Source organism: Folsomia candida, unplaced genomic scaffold (genome assembly GCF_002217175.1).
Source record: "Folsomia candida strain VU population unplaced genomic scaffold, ASM221717v1 Fcan01_Sc010, whole genome shotgun sequence".
Classification (NCBI taxonomy): Eukaryota; Metazoa; Arthropoda; class Collembola; order Entomobryomorpha; family Isotomidae; genus Folsomia; species Folsomia candida.
In genome coordinates, this window is record NW_019091202.1 from 2,661,844 (window position 1) to 2,677,464 (window position 15,621).

Consider the following 15,621-nt stretch of genomic DNA (forward strand, 5'->3'; position numbering starts at 1 on the left):
GTATATCAGGATGCAAAAGAAGATGGAATGTGACAGGAAGCTTGCCGTCAGGGTATTAAGGTCGTTGAAAAGAATAGGAATTGTTTTTGGTAGTCTTGGCACGGTAACCAGGTTTTCATCGTTGCAATTGTTCGATGCGTGGATGGACCAGACGGCGGATGTCTTGTTAGCGTCGGGTTAGTGCGGGTTGCGATTGTTTGTTGTTGGTTGTGTTGTGGTTGTTGATTCCGATTGGTTTGTCCCCTTGTGCTATTATCTTTTGCGTTATCCCGTAATGTTCGATTGCTTTCGTTCATCTTGCTTGGTTTACAGGGGAGGGGGGGGGTTGATTTGGGCGAACCTCAAAAGTCTCCAAGAGAGATAAATTACTATAACTGTTGGATTACTTAATAAAACATTTTGTAGTGGAAGTTATCAAACTACTTACTTGTTAGAGTGGTAGAAGATACTGTATACAATTCTTCCAATTTTTCTCACCTACGAATGGAACTTTTTTGTCTGAAACGTGCACCAAATATGACGCCCATCATTCGTAAATACTTGAATGCATCGTTTCTTCCTTCATAATAAAATGCTCGCCGGCTCTCCTGCTCTCCCTGCAGAGTGGAGAGAGAAAAGGAGAGGCTAACTTCTCAACTAAGCCACCGACCCAGCAGCGATATACTCGCCTGCTTTATATAGTTTAGATTATTTTAAGCATTTATGAACCAGTCTAGGATTTTAACGGTTCGATGTAAAAGTTCCTGAGTTTTTGTAGTATCAGGAGCAATATTATCTTGCACTCTTTGCTGCATACTCCCGCGTTTTCTTCGCAGTACGGCAGGAAATCTCATGTTCCTCTGGTGCGGACTGAGGTTCAGGTTCAAAGCAAAGTGGCAAAGTTCAATTTTAGGTAAATTTCCTCTCGCTTTTTTTTTACCGGCCAAACACCGAGTCGAACGTATGAACTTTGTCCCCAATATATTTTTTAAAGGACCATTCAACAGGCACATAAGTGTCATGTGAATCTTAATTTTTCTTTTATTATTTTATGTACATAACTCCTACGAAACTCCTGTGAAAGTGGTAAAACCAGCAATAACGGATTTAACGAGTAAATGTCATGCTTTACTATAGACAAGCATGAGCGGTATTGCATTGATAATGCAATACCTGTAGATTTTGCAGCTAATTTAAAATGTTCATTATATTATTGATTTCACTACATCCCGACGGAAGGAGTGTCATCAAAGTAAGTTTCAAATCAATTTTCCCATTTTAAATTTGCTGGGTCGCCTGAAACCTAAAAATATTAAGGCAGGTATACCCACTTATTACAACGGTCTCCGACCAAACATTTTTTTTCGTGTGCAGTGAAACATGAGGGTAAGAAAATGGTGAAAATGTTGGCAACAAAATGTTGCCGTGTACAATACTTAGGAAACATTCATTAATCATGTAGAAAAGAAATGCCGATTTTTCAAACCCTGGTTCCTCGTGGTCACGCATTTCACTATCTTTTAACAGGAACCACAAATCGGCCTGTCACGCAAAGCAATGTGATATGTTTCACATAAATTTATGGACATTCCCTTATTAGCTCACCCTGCGTAGCACGGGAGCTATTGAATTCCTCTTGTCCGTCCGTCCGTCCGTCTGTCTGTTAACGACCTTTTTGCATCAATTGATGCTAATTAAACAGCCCCTTGACCATTATTGGATACGTTAGGCGCACCATTGGTACTAAACAAACCGAATCAAATTTTTCAACAAGTTAATAGGACCATTGATATCTAACAATCGGGAACACAAAATGATGCGAAATAATTGGAGGCAGGGACGCAAAACGCACCAATAATGCAGAATATCCGGGAGAAATGATCATACAGTTTTGACATAAATTTTTCAAAATTATCGTTGATTGTTCGTAGGTAATTCTGCACCAGTGCACAATTTTTGGACGCTTCTCGATGCATAATAATTATTGATCTATTTTGTTTAATTTTTCTGCACCATTGGTGCAACATTGCATAAAAATTATTGATCCACTTTGTTGGATTTTTCTGCACCATTGGTGCATAATTGCAAAAAATTATGTATCTATTTTGTTGCATTTTTCTGCACCTTTGGGGCAAGTTATAACCAAATCATTATTACAGGGTGAGCTACTTCTAACGTTACTACGGTTTATTTATTTCGAAAGATAGCTTCTTTACGCATCAATGATTGGGTAGAATATATAGATTACATAACTAACAATGGAGGCGCAAACCATGTTCAGCCCGGATAATTTTTTGACCTTACTAGTTTGAAAGAGCAAGTCTTTAGAAACAACATTTGGTTCGGCACTTGCGCAGATGCGCAAAATTCAGCACGTTATGGGCGCCGCTAGTTCGCAAAAACGCACGAAGTTGAGCTCGCGCTGGCCATTGCCCGAAAAATCGTGCGTTTCTGCGAACTTGCGGCGCCCATAACGTGCTGAATTTTGCGCATCTGCGCAAGTGCCGAACCAAATGTTGTTTCTAAAGACTTGCTCTTTCAAACTAGTAAGGTCAAAAAATTATCCGGGCTGAACATGGTTTGCGCCTCCATTGTAAGTAATATTAGATGTTAATTTGTCTCTCATGACTTCACATACTTGGAATGCCTCATGTAAATAAATAAATAGGTATTTATATAAAAGTCAAGTTTATAACCTTTACTTACTGCATATCTGTAGATTTTTACTTTTCGCAATTTTTATTACGATTCGAATCGTCAACTTATATTCGCATTATCAAAACTATCTTTTTCGTTACTAAAATAAAAATTGATTTTTAATTATATTCATTTGTTTCATTAATTATTATCGTTATTCGTTTTTTCATGCAAATTTCCATGAGAATCTTACAACCGCAAGAAGGCCGAAGGGAGACAAAGTGTGGTGGTAGAAATTTGCCCTCGTTTGCTTCACACATTCATTCGTTGCTGTCGAGCGAAGGAGAAGAGAAAAAATAAATTTATTTTTTTTCTTATTTATTCGATCGAATTTAAATTTAATTACACAATAATTATAATTGAACTAATTTCCACTCGCTGTTTTCCTCTTCTGTCTATTCCAGCGAGCAATTAATTATGTCTGCCGTTTTGGAGGTAAGTTACTAATAATTTTTTTAATGAATAAAAACTCAAAATTAACCTTAGTTTTGACATTTTGAAATATGAAATAATTAATTAATTATCCCATATTATTGTCTAAGGCAGGAGAACCCACAATTTCCAGCCGAGAAGATGCCCCCCACGAAGAACCATTTCTTAACCCCGATGTATAAAAACTTATTTCGCAAATATGTATTCCATACGTTTTTTTTATTTTTCAAGTTTTTTTACCGATTTTTCAGGTAATTGGTCACATTTGCAAATTCCTGGGCACCTCCGACATCAAAAACTGTCGGCTTGTCTCCTCTCCTTGGAATTATGGAGCTACCCCCATTCTAAAAGTGAGGTCAAGGATAACCCTCGAATTTTCGCCGGGATATGATGACGATGGGCACCCTTTCGGAGCAGATTTGGGCGGCTGGGACATTTCCGACGTGGTAAAAAAGCTGGAATTTTACCCGGGCAACGTCCGTCTAGCGATTCCATCCACCGAATATAATCTGCCACCCCCGGATTTCGCCATGTTTCCTTTCGACAACAATTTTAAATCAATCTGTGTCCAGTACCCGCTCGGCGATCAGTTTCATTGGCAACGAGAATTATTTACCAAATTTATCCTGTCGTCGTCCACAACTTTGGAACAATTAAAATCTGAATGGCTGGAAGACGAGGTTTCCCTCGATTTCCCCCTACTGGGGGGCACAGTCTTCCCAAAATTGACGAAATTAGGGGTCGGGCGGTACTTCGATTCTGACGGAGCGGTCAAAAGAATTGGTCGCGCGATTGCGGTATCATTCCCGAACCTGAAATATCTCAAGGCAAATTGTGACTATTTAGTGGCGATGTCAGAGGATGGATTATTACCAAATTTATCGCGGTAAGTTATACACATTTTTGGATTCAAAATTGTAAATTGAGTTCTTCTTTTACTAACGACGGAGGTGTCCCAGCGTATGCTCTCAGATTTTGAGTACATAAATCAGTATCAGTCAATCGATAATAAATTTAGTTACTGTTAAATTTTCGAAAAAGCACACGAACTGCTAATGCAACTAAATAGAATACAACGCCGAGTAAAGTTACAGCTTGTGGCCGATTTAATCCTAATTAAATTTATATAAGGTGACCATATATTTGTCCAAATTTTGAACAATGGAAATTATTATTAATGGATATTATGGACATTTTCCATTTCCGGTTCAGATATCACCCAATTTCTAGAAAAAATCAAGGAAAAGCAATGAAGTAAACATTATTACAGGCACGTTGCTGGTATGTATTAGTATGTGCTAAAGTCTACTTTTTCGTCAATATTTTGGCGAAAAAGTGAGATAACTTTTAACTTTAATTTTTTCCTACGATTTTATATATAAACCGGGACATTTTCGGGACAGGTTTTGAAAACCGGGACGGATGGTCATCCTAAATTTATAATCGAAATCGAGGGGGAGGGACACTAAATTGCTCAAAATCTGAGACCATACGCTAGGAAATCTCTTTCCTCTGTAACTTATTTAAATTGATTTCAGGTCCCTCACGTGCCTGAAATTGGGCGGAGATTTGAACACGAATGGGTTGGAATGTCTCCTCAAAATCCCTGCCAGTTTGAAGAAATTCGTTTTGGGGAATGGACACCCTCTTGAGTTTGAAATTGACGATCGTGTCGACGAGCTACCAACCATTTTCTACAAATTATTAAAGAAACACGCCCCCACGTTGGAACACCTGGACCTCGACATGAGCTGGATAAACGAAGAGGAAAACCATCTACAATGGAAATTTCCCGTGTTTCCCGTCTTGAAAAAACTTTGCCTCGATTATGCCGACATGCTGACAGACGTCGTGTTCGAAAAATCTGGATATTTTGGGCCGATTAATTACGCCATAAATTTCCCAGTTTTGGAAACCTTGTATATTTTCTGTAGTACGAAGGAGGCGTCCAGAGTGGAGGCATTCCTTCCGCCGGAAATGAACTGCCAAGTTGTCCCGTCTGTGAAGCAGGTTGACGTGAGGATTCGTAATTATCCAGGTGTACTTGATCAAATTAAGATTTATGTCCGAATTATGGCGCTTTTTCCGAACGCGAGAGATCATGTGGTCTCGAATTTACAGAGATTACTTAATCTTGCGTAATTATGATATGGTTGTTACTCATTTTATCGGCATTCTTTTCCATTAGTTATGCAAATATGTGTGTGGTTACTTATAATTTAATAAGTTTGTCAGTTTCAAAAGTGTAAAATAAGTATGATAATGGTCTGCGGAAAGACAGAAAGATATAAAAATACAAGAAATTGTACTAGTTATATGGTTAAAATTAATTTTGTCTTTTATATCAATGTTTCATAAATCTGTTACCTTGCGTCTATTTTATTGGGGCCATGGCAGGACTTAAATATTCATACATGCCAAAAAAACTCCGGCTTATGTATAATGTATAAGAAATTAAGTAGGAAATATAGGGATGAATCGAGCTCTAATTGTAGCGTCGGAGGTACATATGGCCAAAAATTCCGAGGCGGTTTTTCATGACGCATTTTTATCTGTTGCTAAGGTATTTTTTAACGTGTCCTAGGAGTTTTTTGACTTTCGTATAAGGAATTTGTTAAGGTTGCTAAGGAATATGTGTGACGTTGCTAGGCAATTTTTTAACGTTTCTAAGCAATTTTATAAGGTTGGTAAGGAATGAATCATACTGACAAGCATGCAAAGTTTGTCCGCCCTTGGTTGTGCATAACATAATTGCACATAATTATGTGCAAGTTAAGGCAATGTATGTACATATGGTTACGTCGGAAACGTAACGAATTCGCGGAAAGGGCGAATAAACATATTGAATAAATGAATGAGATGCGTCGACTTTGGATCCAGTTTTAAAGGTAAGTTTTTATGCGGTCGAATAAGAAAGTATTCGAAATGCTCGGAATTTCAGATAATATTGCCAAGAACGTGTAATGCATTTTTATTTATTGTTTTACATATCGAAATCAAAATAATTGAATAATCCATACAATTTTTTAGAGGTTATAGTTGGCCAGAAATTACATGTTTAAGATAATGTACACTTAACAATTTTTGAGACAGCCCTAGCCAGAGGCGCATATTGTAGTGCTCTATGCTTCGTTAACGATTATGGAAACGTTTTGTCGACGAAGGGCAAGAAGTTGAAAAAAACTCATGTACCAAGCACACGTGGCGTCGTTATTTTAAATAACTAAACGTGCCAATGATATGATGTTAGCCTTTTTACACGAAAGTACTAAGTTTTAAGTAACAACTTCAAGTAGGCTTCGGTTAACCAGTTCCTAATTTCGCATTGGTGACACACCGTCTCCTAAACCATTACCCAAAAATAATTATTTAGAGTGTATAAGGACTACATTAAAGTGGGAAATCAATTTGGTTACATCGTACAGTGGGGAATAAAGTTGAATTAAGTAAATTGAAGCTAGCCTAGTACTATACGCTTTACTTTGAAGGCTTACCAACGGCTTTCGTTAAACTCTGGGTAATTTCTGATAAGGTATCATTCTCAGACACCTCCACAACGACGCCATACAGTGTATGGAGTTTGTTTTTTAGCTCAATTCGCATTAACGAGTCCATCCCAACATCGGTCAATACGGCCCGTTGGAGCTTAGTGTGATCACGAATACGTAACATTTTAGATAAGAGATTAACTACAACTTCATCTAAACTCTCCGATCCAAGATGGTCATGATTTTGCACGTCAGCGGTTTTCAAATCTGCTGCCTCGATATTGTCATTAGTTTTAAAGTAGTTTCGGAACCACGATGATTTCACGTCGTCGCTCAGTTCGGCAGCCATAACATTGTTCCCAATTTGGATTGCGTTTCGGAGAATATGAATCATCGTATTGATCCCACGTGCGGTTGAAAACGGTTTCACTGCAAAAACAGTCCTCTCCCAACCACCAACCATTCCAATCTCGCCCCACTGACCCCAGGCGATGCTTGTTGCCTTCAGTCCAAGACGATGCCTATAGTCAGCAAGGGATGCGAGTGAATCATTAGCAGCTGAAGAATTTGTTTGTCCAGGCCCACCAAGAACCCAACTGGCAGATGAGTAAAGCACAAAGTGCTCTAGATTCAAGCCAGACGTTGCTGCATGAAGAGCCCATGCGCCTCCTGCCTTTCCCGCCCATACTAAATCCATTTTTTCCATCGTCATATTTGGGATCGTTGCATCCGAAAGAACTCCAGCCGCGTGAAAAATACCCCTAAGTGGCGGCATGCCTCTGGAAGTAATTTTTTTAATTATTTCATTCACACCGGCAGATGTTGAAATATCACCATATTCCACGACAACTCCGGCAAACTCGTCCTTAGCATTATGGCAATGCCCATCACGTTGCCTCAATTTGGAGAGTACGGCTTCCTGCCCACCATGACGTCTGCTCACTAGGACCAGATGCTTCGCTCCGTTCAGTAACATTAATTTAGCCAGCTCAATTCCTAGCTCGCCGCATCCTCCGGTAATCAAATATGTGCTTTGGTCATTAAAGATATCTTTTGTCCACCTAATGACTACTTTTCCTATGTGTACTGCCTTTTGTAGGTGTTCAACGGCAGAAATTATGGCTGGTGGTTCAAAGACAGAGTAAGATATTGGCTTCAGTTTGCCGCTGCCCAGCCAGCTTTGCAATTCATGTGCTAAGTAGATCGTACGGGCTTCGTCTAGAATACTAAGGTCTACAACCGAGTATGTAACATCTGGTCGTAGGTGTTCAACCTCCGTGTGGCTCCAAATATTTAATTTGCTCATCTCTACGAATCTGCCTCCTTTTCTAGTCACTGACATCGACGCCTCTTTCCAACCATTTGACGTGAGTGAGTTGAGGACGATATGGACCCCAGAGTCTTTTATTGCCTTCTGAACCCCGGCAATAAAACAGGAAACATCTCTGCTGCTTGTCACATTTGTCAATCCTAGTACGTTGGTTAAATATGCCCTTTTCCTTCGGCTACCAGCGGTGCACACTATATTAGCTCCAACTGCAAGCGCAATTTGAACTGCAACAAGGCCAACACCCCCAGATGCGGTGTGGATCAAGACCCATTCCCCACGACTCAATTTACCGACTGTAATAAGTGAGTGATACGCGGTGTAAAACGCGGTCGGTAAAGTGGCTCCCTCCAGATATGTCAGCTTTTCGGGGAGTAAGGCCACATGAGATGAGTTAATTTGAACAACGTTTGGAAGTGGAGCTAGCTCCATATTCATTGCTAGAACAACGTTTGCACCAACATGTAAGTCACGAACCGCCGATCCCACTCGGATGACTTCTCCGCAAATGTCTGCCCCAATGGATGACGCTGACGCAAATTCTACGGTTGGCTTCAGGATGTTTGAAATATCCTTGAAATTCAGGCCTGATGCTTGAACCCGGATTTGAATCTATTAAGAAAGAATATGTATAGTTAAAATATATTTACAAAGTACTCTCATTATTTATGTCGCTGTCTTGCCTGGTTTTCAGCCAAGGGCTCAGCCCCCACGCTTGCGAGGGAATCATCCCATTGTAAGTCTTCCATAGCACAAGATTCTGGTAGTCTTAGTTGAGCAGGATATCCTTGCGGCAATGTAAGCATTGGATAAGGGGATTCGAGAGGAACTAGTCTTCCTACATAGCGAAATCCCCTTCGATAGGTTACAAATGGGGCCTGACTACGACCACGTTGTGTTCCTCTATTATTTATTTCCGCCACTAGCTCCTGAACATGTTGCAGGGTGGCTTCATCGGGATCCAGGTCCACCCAGGTAATGTCCAGTTGCAGAATTTCGTTGGCCAGAGATCTCGAAAAACCACGGAATGGACCAGCAACTGGATAACGGGCTTCCTGATCGCCCACGGGAATAAGACCATGACTCACGAGTATGACTTTAACCCTTCCAACCGATGTCAACTTCCGTGAAAAAGAGAGAAATTGTTCTAATTGTTCTCGCACCTGATCCTGGTCCGGAATATTATCTTCCAAGATAATATTCCGGAAGAGTATCCGGAAGAGTTCCGCAAGAGTGCTTGTGGAAAGCAATATACAATTTTATCTTCCGATTGAATTGAAATTGGTAGATCACTAATCTTGCGTAATGTCGCATATTCTTTATTTGAAGCTACAAGTTGGTTCGCAAGCTCATCCTTGTCACGTGTAGAAATAACAATGTAAGGTGGTGGTGAGATATCCTTGTTCTTGGCGATAATTATGACGAATTTGAAATCGGTATTTTCCACAATTGATACTTCCCCATATCCATTGGACTGAAGAACTGTCTTCCACGTGTCCCCACCGATTAAACAGTGGTCTGACCGGATATCGTCTTGGAAAAGCCAGTATCCCTTGCAATGGCCGAATATGATATCAGTAAATGCAGAGGGCTGAAACTGTTCGGCGATGAGTATATGACCTTCCGGGCTAAGTAACATTCGTAGATTTCCAACGACTTTGTCTAGGTTGGTGGTTGCATGCAACACGTTAATGGCAATAATAATGTCAAAGGCCTCCTTCGCGAATCCTTGATTGAGAACGTCTTTCTCCAAATCCAGGACACAGAAGTCCACTTGTACCCCTGGAACATGCGGTAGAGAATCTTCGGCCCGATTTAGTAAGCTACTTGAGACATCTGTGAAGGTGTAAGTGGATGAAGAATCTTGAAGGTGGTGAAGCACTTCGCGAGTCGTGGAGCCAGTGCCTGCCCCCACTTCCAGAATACGGAGTCGCTTAGTTTTGTCTTTTGGAAAAGAAGCAAACACGGCAATAAAGTTTTCGATAAGATTGTAACATACTGTAGATGTGTACAACCGCTCGGCCGAAAAATTAATATTGTCGGAAGTTTGGGTAGCAAAAATTTCATTGGGTTGATCCAACGACGGTAAGGATGGGGGGAAGAGATGGGGAAGAATTAAATCCGGCTCTTGAAGAATGCTGACCAGTTTAGAAATGTAAAATTTTGTGAAAGCCCAATCCTCTCGTAAAATCTCATGATTACTTTCCAATGACGTCTCCGTTAAACAGTCCGCGTAAGGCAATACAATGTATTCGGTTGGGGAATATTCCGTTAATAGCCCTGCTTCCCCAGCATATTTAAGCAACCTTGCCAGGAAAGCAGGTGATTTAAGCCGAGATGACATGCAATTTCCCTTCGTGTGATCCGCTGATCGGGCGTGAAAGTGGAAAACCCCAGTGAATTTAACGTTTCTGCAACGCGCTTACCGATGTATGAAGTAATTCGCTTATGCTCTTGAATTTCTTCGGCAGTCCTGGAGATGGCCTCACATGCCGTTATAAATGTAGAGGTACTGGAATTCATAGCTTCATCCTCTTTTGTCCACTCCTCGACAAAGAGAGGTAGCAGCTGGTCACTCTCCTTATGCCCAGTCGTTTCATTATTTCCTTTAACCATTAGTCGAATCGCGTTCGAGGTTGTGCTGACCGTGATTAAATTGCTCATGGATGCTAAGGCACGCCAATTTGAATCTGTTCCTTGAATAAACACTGTGGAGGAGTTCAGTCCTGCCTGGACACAGAACTGTCTGACACAAGTATTCTTGCCAACATTATCGGAAAGATTAGAAACTAGTTCGAATTCTGAGATTTTCACCGGAACCCTCAAGCTTGTGAGTGATTCTTGTTGTGCCAGTAGCGTGATCTGTATGAGAGCATCCAATATGATGGGATGGACCATAAAGCTCCCTCCTTCACCCGCATCTTGACCAAATATAGGTGTGGTTACATCTGCTTCGAGCGTGCAATTGTTCGATTTTAAATTTAGAAGGGATCTGAATTGTGGACCAAATTTATATCCCAAGTCCGATAACCCAGCATACGGGGATGCATAGATCGGAGTACTCCGGGCTTGGAGTACGTACTCCGGCCTCCGGAGGCCGGAGTACGCAGCTTTTTCTGGAGGCCGGAGTACGCGGAGGCCGGGGTACACGTGGCCAGCCGGAGGCCGGAGTACGCATGGCCGGCCGGAGGCCGGAGTACGCATGGCCGGCCGGAGGCCGGAGTACGGAGGCCGGAGTACGCAAAATTTCCGATCGCATAGATAGGAGAATTCCGGGCTTGGGGTACGTACTCCGGCCTCCGGAGGCCGGAGTACGCGACTTTTTCTGGAGGCCGGAGTACGCGGAGGCCGGAGTACGCGTGGCCAGCCGGAGGCCGGAGTACGCATGGCCGGCCGGAGGCCGGAGTACGCAAAATATCCGATCTATGTGCGCGTGTGTATCAGTTATTAATATAAACGTAAATGTGTCTCATTTAACAAATAAAAATCTGTAGCATGCCAGGAAATTTACTGGCTAATGTCAACCCTTCTTATTGATAACGCTTGTGCATCTCCATATGAGATTAAGATGATGTCTGTACATATATATATGCTGCAGTACTTGGCGATGATACAAATTCATCCAATCAGATTTACTCAATGGTCCTATTTGCGTTCGCCACACTCTCTACAAAGTTTTTATTCTTAGAATTTTATCTCCTGAAATGCCAAAAAGTTTTTTTATTTCGTAGGATTTTAGATTTTCTTTATCTCGAAAGTATGTAGCTTCGTCATACTAGGTATCCATCGCATTTATTTTAAATTTGCATGCAATTACCATTTGTACGAACATAGGTACATATATACAAACTTTTAAATTCTTGTGTGATTTTGTCAATAAGTAATGTACGCATAATTAATTTGTATCGCTTGGTTGTATAATTTATTTGAATAATAGTAAAAAAATTGTAATACTCTTAATGTATATGCCGAATAAGGTCTAAATCATATATGTACACTCAAAGCAAAAATTTGTCAAATCAACACCGCCGGTGTCAATATATGACTGAACCGCCTTGGTTACAATGTTGAGTTCGAGTTCTGATGATTTTGATACCAGTGGTTATATTGTTATGACCGGACGGAAAAATTTCATTACCACTCGGAATCACAATTGTAACCAAGGCGGTTAAGTCATATATTGACACCGGCGGTGTTGATTTGACAAATTTTTGTTTTGTGTGTACCCTACCATACCATACCATATAATTTATTTGTCGCCTTATCATGTAAGGTACATATGTATATATTTACTCATGGGACGTGGATCTCAAAGTTATTATCAGATTTTGCACACGCATTATTAATACGGCGTAGTCGTCCTATATTGAAGAGACAGTTGGAATTCCAAGCATCCTTACACACACATACCTACATACATATGTATAACTAGAACTATAGACTATAACATAACTGACTGTACATACGTGTAATTATATAATGCATTGTAACCACTTGAAACAACTGGGTGAGCCTGGCCACCAATTTAATTCCAAGAACTGCCTTATCAGGTACTTATCACAAAATTTTCAATGAATTTGTTCCAAGTTTGCCCAGGTGACGCAGATCGAATAGGTATAAAACGAAATCCTGGGGTGGAAAAATATTTATTAACGAGACTGGATCAGATCAGTCTCCAACCTACATAAATATTTCCCCTGTTGCATAAATATTTGCTACATACATAAATGGGCTCGTCATCAAAAAAGTTACACTTCACCCTGTTGCTGGGAGTTGTCTTTATGGCTACTTTATTTTCAGTAGAGGGCGCTGTAATCGACCCATTCAATCATGGGGACCAAGCCATCGTGCAACTCGGTGTTATTTCGCCCCTGCCGAGATCTTGTGCCTTTAGTAAGATTCTGCTTATTCTGTAGCAAAGGTAATTTTCGTTATATCCTCATTGTGCATTGTATATTTATGCACTACTTTCTTCTTCATGTGTTATTAATATTTATGAATAAGGCGGTTTCTGATCGTAGATATTAAAAATTCCTATGTTTGATTGCACAGGCGAAACTGCAACCCTCGTCAAGATGGAAGTAACTAGCTGCACAAGTCAACCATGCCTGATGAATGTCTCAAATACGTATGAGATGTCACCAACTTTCATACCAGGTAAAGCCTCTTGCCAAAACTAAATGGTCCTGGTCGGGTCAATTTTTACTAATTTGGCATGTTAACTAATATAAAAAGGGTGCACCATGCTAGCCAAGAATTTGATGCATTTGGATAGGTAAAATATGTTAATTCAGAAATAGTTCATCGCCCAATTTGCGCCAGCCACACCCGCTTAATCACATACAACCATAAAAACCTCCGTTTTCAATTGTTCGCCAAAACTCAAACTTTGACAATGGATTTTTGCGTTTGCATTTTCCAGATTAAGAAAATAGATTTTCTGGTGGATGTTGCAATGATCAAAAACAGTTTTTTGTGCTTACGGGATGGGTGTGGCAAGGGCAAGCGGGGCTATGCCTGCTTGGTTTATAGCGTTTCTTCCTCAGCATAATTCGTAAAAACTCAGGGTTCAAATACAAAGTTGACCACCCTCTTTTTGTTATACGATAAATTCGACCCATGTAAATAATTTCAAAAAATAATTGTGAGTGTAAAACAGCCAAAATTCTCAGAACACAACAACTTTCTTTAGTTGCATACGTAACCTTTGTGCGGCTTGAGGTCAAACAATTATAACCTTTGGTCCTTGTCAGTATCGTTTGAAAGTGGAAATATTATCTTATCACAAATGCGAGTGGATATAAAATCTCCAAATCTTATCTCTACAAGTGTATGACACATAACTTGGTGGAAATGGGGCAACTGTGCAAAAACTTAAAATTTACATCCTCCGTAAATAAGCACGACCTGAATATAAATTGAATATGTTTGCAGGATATAGCTCCAACACCACGCAATATCAGCTTCGTTTTTATTACGAAAGTAAGTTATACATCTTTGCCCTTATTTCGCTCACGGACTCTTTCATCGCTGGCAGCCAGTACAAAATATTGCGACAGATTGTGATTCCTAGTGAACTTGGAGGGGTACGTACATACATACATAATTCATTTGTTGTTCTACGTATAAATAGAAATTTGTTAATTAGTATTTGTTCCGCGATGCATTTAACAATATTGTATTTTATAATTTAACAGAAGTCTGGTTATTTCCGGGTGGTACTATTTGACTTATCAGGTCGATATCACGTTAGCCGTTGTTTCGACGCTATGGTAGGCAACTGATAGGTACATTTATGAATTTTTCTTTCGCACTGGATGCATTCGAACCAGCTAATTAATTCTAAACACAAATTCCATTTTGTTTTCAATACCTCTAGAAATTTGTAAACAAATAATAAATGTATGTATTTTACATAAGTACTTCATCGTTGTATTGATTCTACCATTTATTAATGTTTAAATAAATTATATCACGATAATGACAAAACATCAATTAGAAATAAATTATTAAATACCAGACGTGTTTGTGCAGCAAATCCAAAAATTATATTTTTTATAACTTTCCGTTTCTTTGATGATTAATTACTCACCCGACACGAGTGGGAAATGAAACGGTATAAGATATTTTCACAATTTATGGGGCTTCCTTCAATCATGTCATCCGGGAATTCCTCTTTAAATGACATATTATTATACATATTGGACCGGGAGTTAAATGTGAAAAAATAAAACTAGACATTTTTATAAAAACTAGAAATTCTAAAATTTTATATTATACATAATTGTATGAACTGATACAGACATAAGTATACCCACTTATGTTGCGAAAATAATTATTGACTCACAATTCCTTCAATTGAAGAGTTTAAAGCTACTTGATTCCCGACGGGGTGAGCATCGTAAACCGGAAATTATTGTTCGGGGTAAGCATGGGGCTTTGTTCGTAATCTAATCAAATGTTAGCTAATGAATGTTTTCTCCTACTAACAATGCGACGGTGTGAGGTGGTTATCGGCGATATCCACCGGACTAATTTTAAATTGTTCACGTTCAAAAATAAGTGGACCCGTATTTTTTTGTTTTCTTGAGTGGGCATGTTTACGCCCTTGCCGGAATTTTGAAAAAAAAATTTCATCCAAAATTCGGATTTTTAAAAACGCTGTAACGCTGTAACGCTGAATTTTAACCCGATTTCAAAAAATAAACCCATTCTTGGTTCAGAATTACATCCCTGAAAATATAAGAATTCATTTTTTTAAATTTTAAAAATTTCCATGCTATTTCTGAATTTTTATAAACCCAAAAAACGATAATTTTTTGAAAATTAAAAGTTTTTTAAAATGAATTTTTATATTTTCAGGGATGTAATTCTGAACAAAAATTGGGTTTATTTTTTTAAATCGGGTTAAAATTCGAAAAGTTACAGCGTTTTTAAAAATCAAAATTTTGGCTGAAATTTTTTTTTGAAAATTCCGCCAGGGGCGTAAAAATACCCATTCAGGAAAACGAAAAAATACGGGTCTACTTATTTTTGAACGTGAACAATTTAAAATTAGTCCGGTGGATATCGGTATCGATAACCACCTCACACCTCCTCATTGTAAGTTTTCCAACGTAGAGGAGAATTTCTTACAGTGATTGCAAGAAATTAGAAATTCTGTAATACCCAAGTTACCGTTTGGGATCGTCCATATAT

General features: G+C 39.4%; 3 protein-coding genes across 4 annotated transcripts; 2 read left to right on the forward strand and 1 right to left on the reverse strand.

The window, feature by feature from the left end:
* The first annotated feature begins 2,931 nt into the window (after window positions 1-2,931).
* LOC110854691 lies at window positions 2,932-5,423 on the forward strand. Its single transcript, XM_022103157.2, has 4 exons — window positions 2,932-3,111; window positions 3,219-3,284; window positions 3,360-3,994; window positions 4,647-5,423. Exons 1-4 carry the CDS (start codon window positions 3,094-3,096, stop codon window positions 5,248-5,250), a joined length of 1,323 nt encoding a protein of 440 aa, XP_021958849.2. The 5' UTR covers window positions 2,932-3,093; the 3' UTR covers window positions 5,251-5,423.
* Window positions 5,424-6,585: 1,162 nt separating this feature from the next.
* On the reverse strand, window positions 6,586-10,821 carry LOC110854799 (highly reducing polyketide synthase alt5). The gene is made up of 4 exons (XM_022103246.1): window positions 10,350-10,821; window positions 9,179-10,290; window positions 8,607-9,044; window positions 6,586-8,535 (listed from the first exon to the last, which is right to left on the reverse strand). Exons 1-4 carry the CDS (start codon window positions 10,819-10,821, stop codon window positions 6,586-6,588), a joined length of 3,972 nt encoding a protein of 1,323 aa, XP_021958938.1.
* A 1,766-nt stretch (window positions 10,822-12,587) lies between these two features.
* On the forward strand, window positions 12,588-14,582 carry LOC110854728. Of its 2 annotated transcripts, none has more exons than XM_022103186.2 (4): window positions 12,588-12,816; window positions 12,976-13,080; window positions 13,858-14,009; window positions 14,121-14,582. In XM_022103186.2, exons 1-4 carry the CDS (start codon window positions 12,651-12,653, stop codon window positions 14,205-14,207), a joined length of 510 nt encoding a protein of 169 aa, XP_021958878.1. In that variant the 5' UTR covers window positions 12,588-12,650; the 3' UTR covers window positions 14,208-14,582. The 2 variants fall into 2 exon arrangements, with proteins under 2 accessions (XP_021958878.1, XP_021958880.1); XM_022103188.2 differs by having other exon boundaries at window positions 12,588-12,844; window positions 14,121-14,578.
* Window positions 14,583-15,621: the final 1,039 nt, after the last annotated feature.

Coding starts and splice junctions, on each gene's coding strand:
- LOC110854799 (XM_022103246.1), bottom strand. CDS start 10,821: ATGGTCCATCCCATCATATTGGATGCTCTCATACAGATCACGCTACTG. Junction 10,291..10,349: donor GCGAATTACTTCATACATCG/GTAAGCGCGTTG, acceptor ACGCCCGATCAG/CGGATCACACGAAGGGAAAT. Junction 8,536..8,606: donor AGCCCTTGGCTGAAAACCAG/GCAAGACAGCGA, acceptor CTTTCTTAATAG/ATTCAAATCCGGGTTCAAGC.
- LOC110854728 (XM_022103186.2), top strand. CDS start 12,651: ATGGGCTCGTCATCAAAAAAGTTACACTTCACCCTGTTGCTGGGAGTT. Junction 13,081..13,857: donor GTCACCAACTTTCATACCAG/GTAAAGCCTCTT, acceptor ATATGTTTGCAG/GATATAGCTCCAACACCACG. Junction 14,010..14,120: donor TTCCTAGTGAACTTGGAGGG/GTACGTACATAC, acceptor ATAATTTAACAG/AAGTCTGGTTATTTCCGGGT.
- LOC110854691 (XM_022103157.2), top strand. Junction 3,285..3,359: donor AACCATTTCTTAACCCCGAT/GTATAAAAACTT, acceptor CCGATTTTTCAG/GTAATTGGTCACATTTGCAA. Junction 3,995..4,646: donor TTATTACCAAATTTATCGCG/GTAAGTTATACA, acceptor AATTGATTTCAG/GTCCCTCACGTGCCTGAAAT.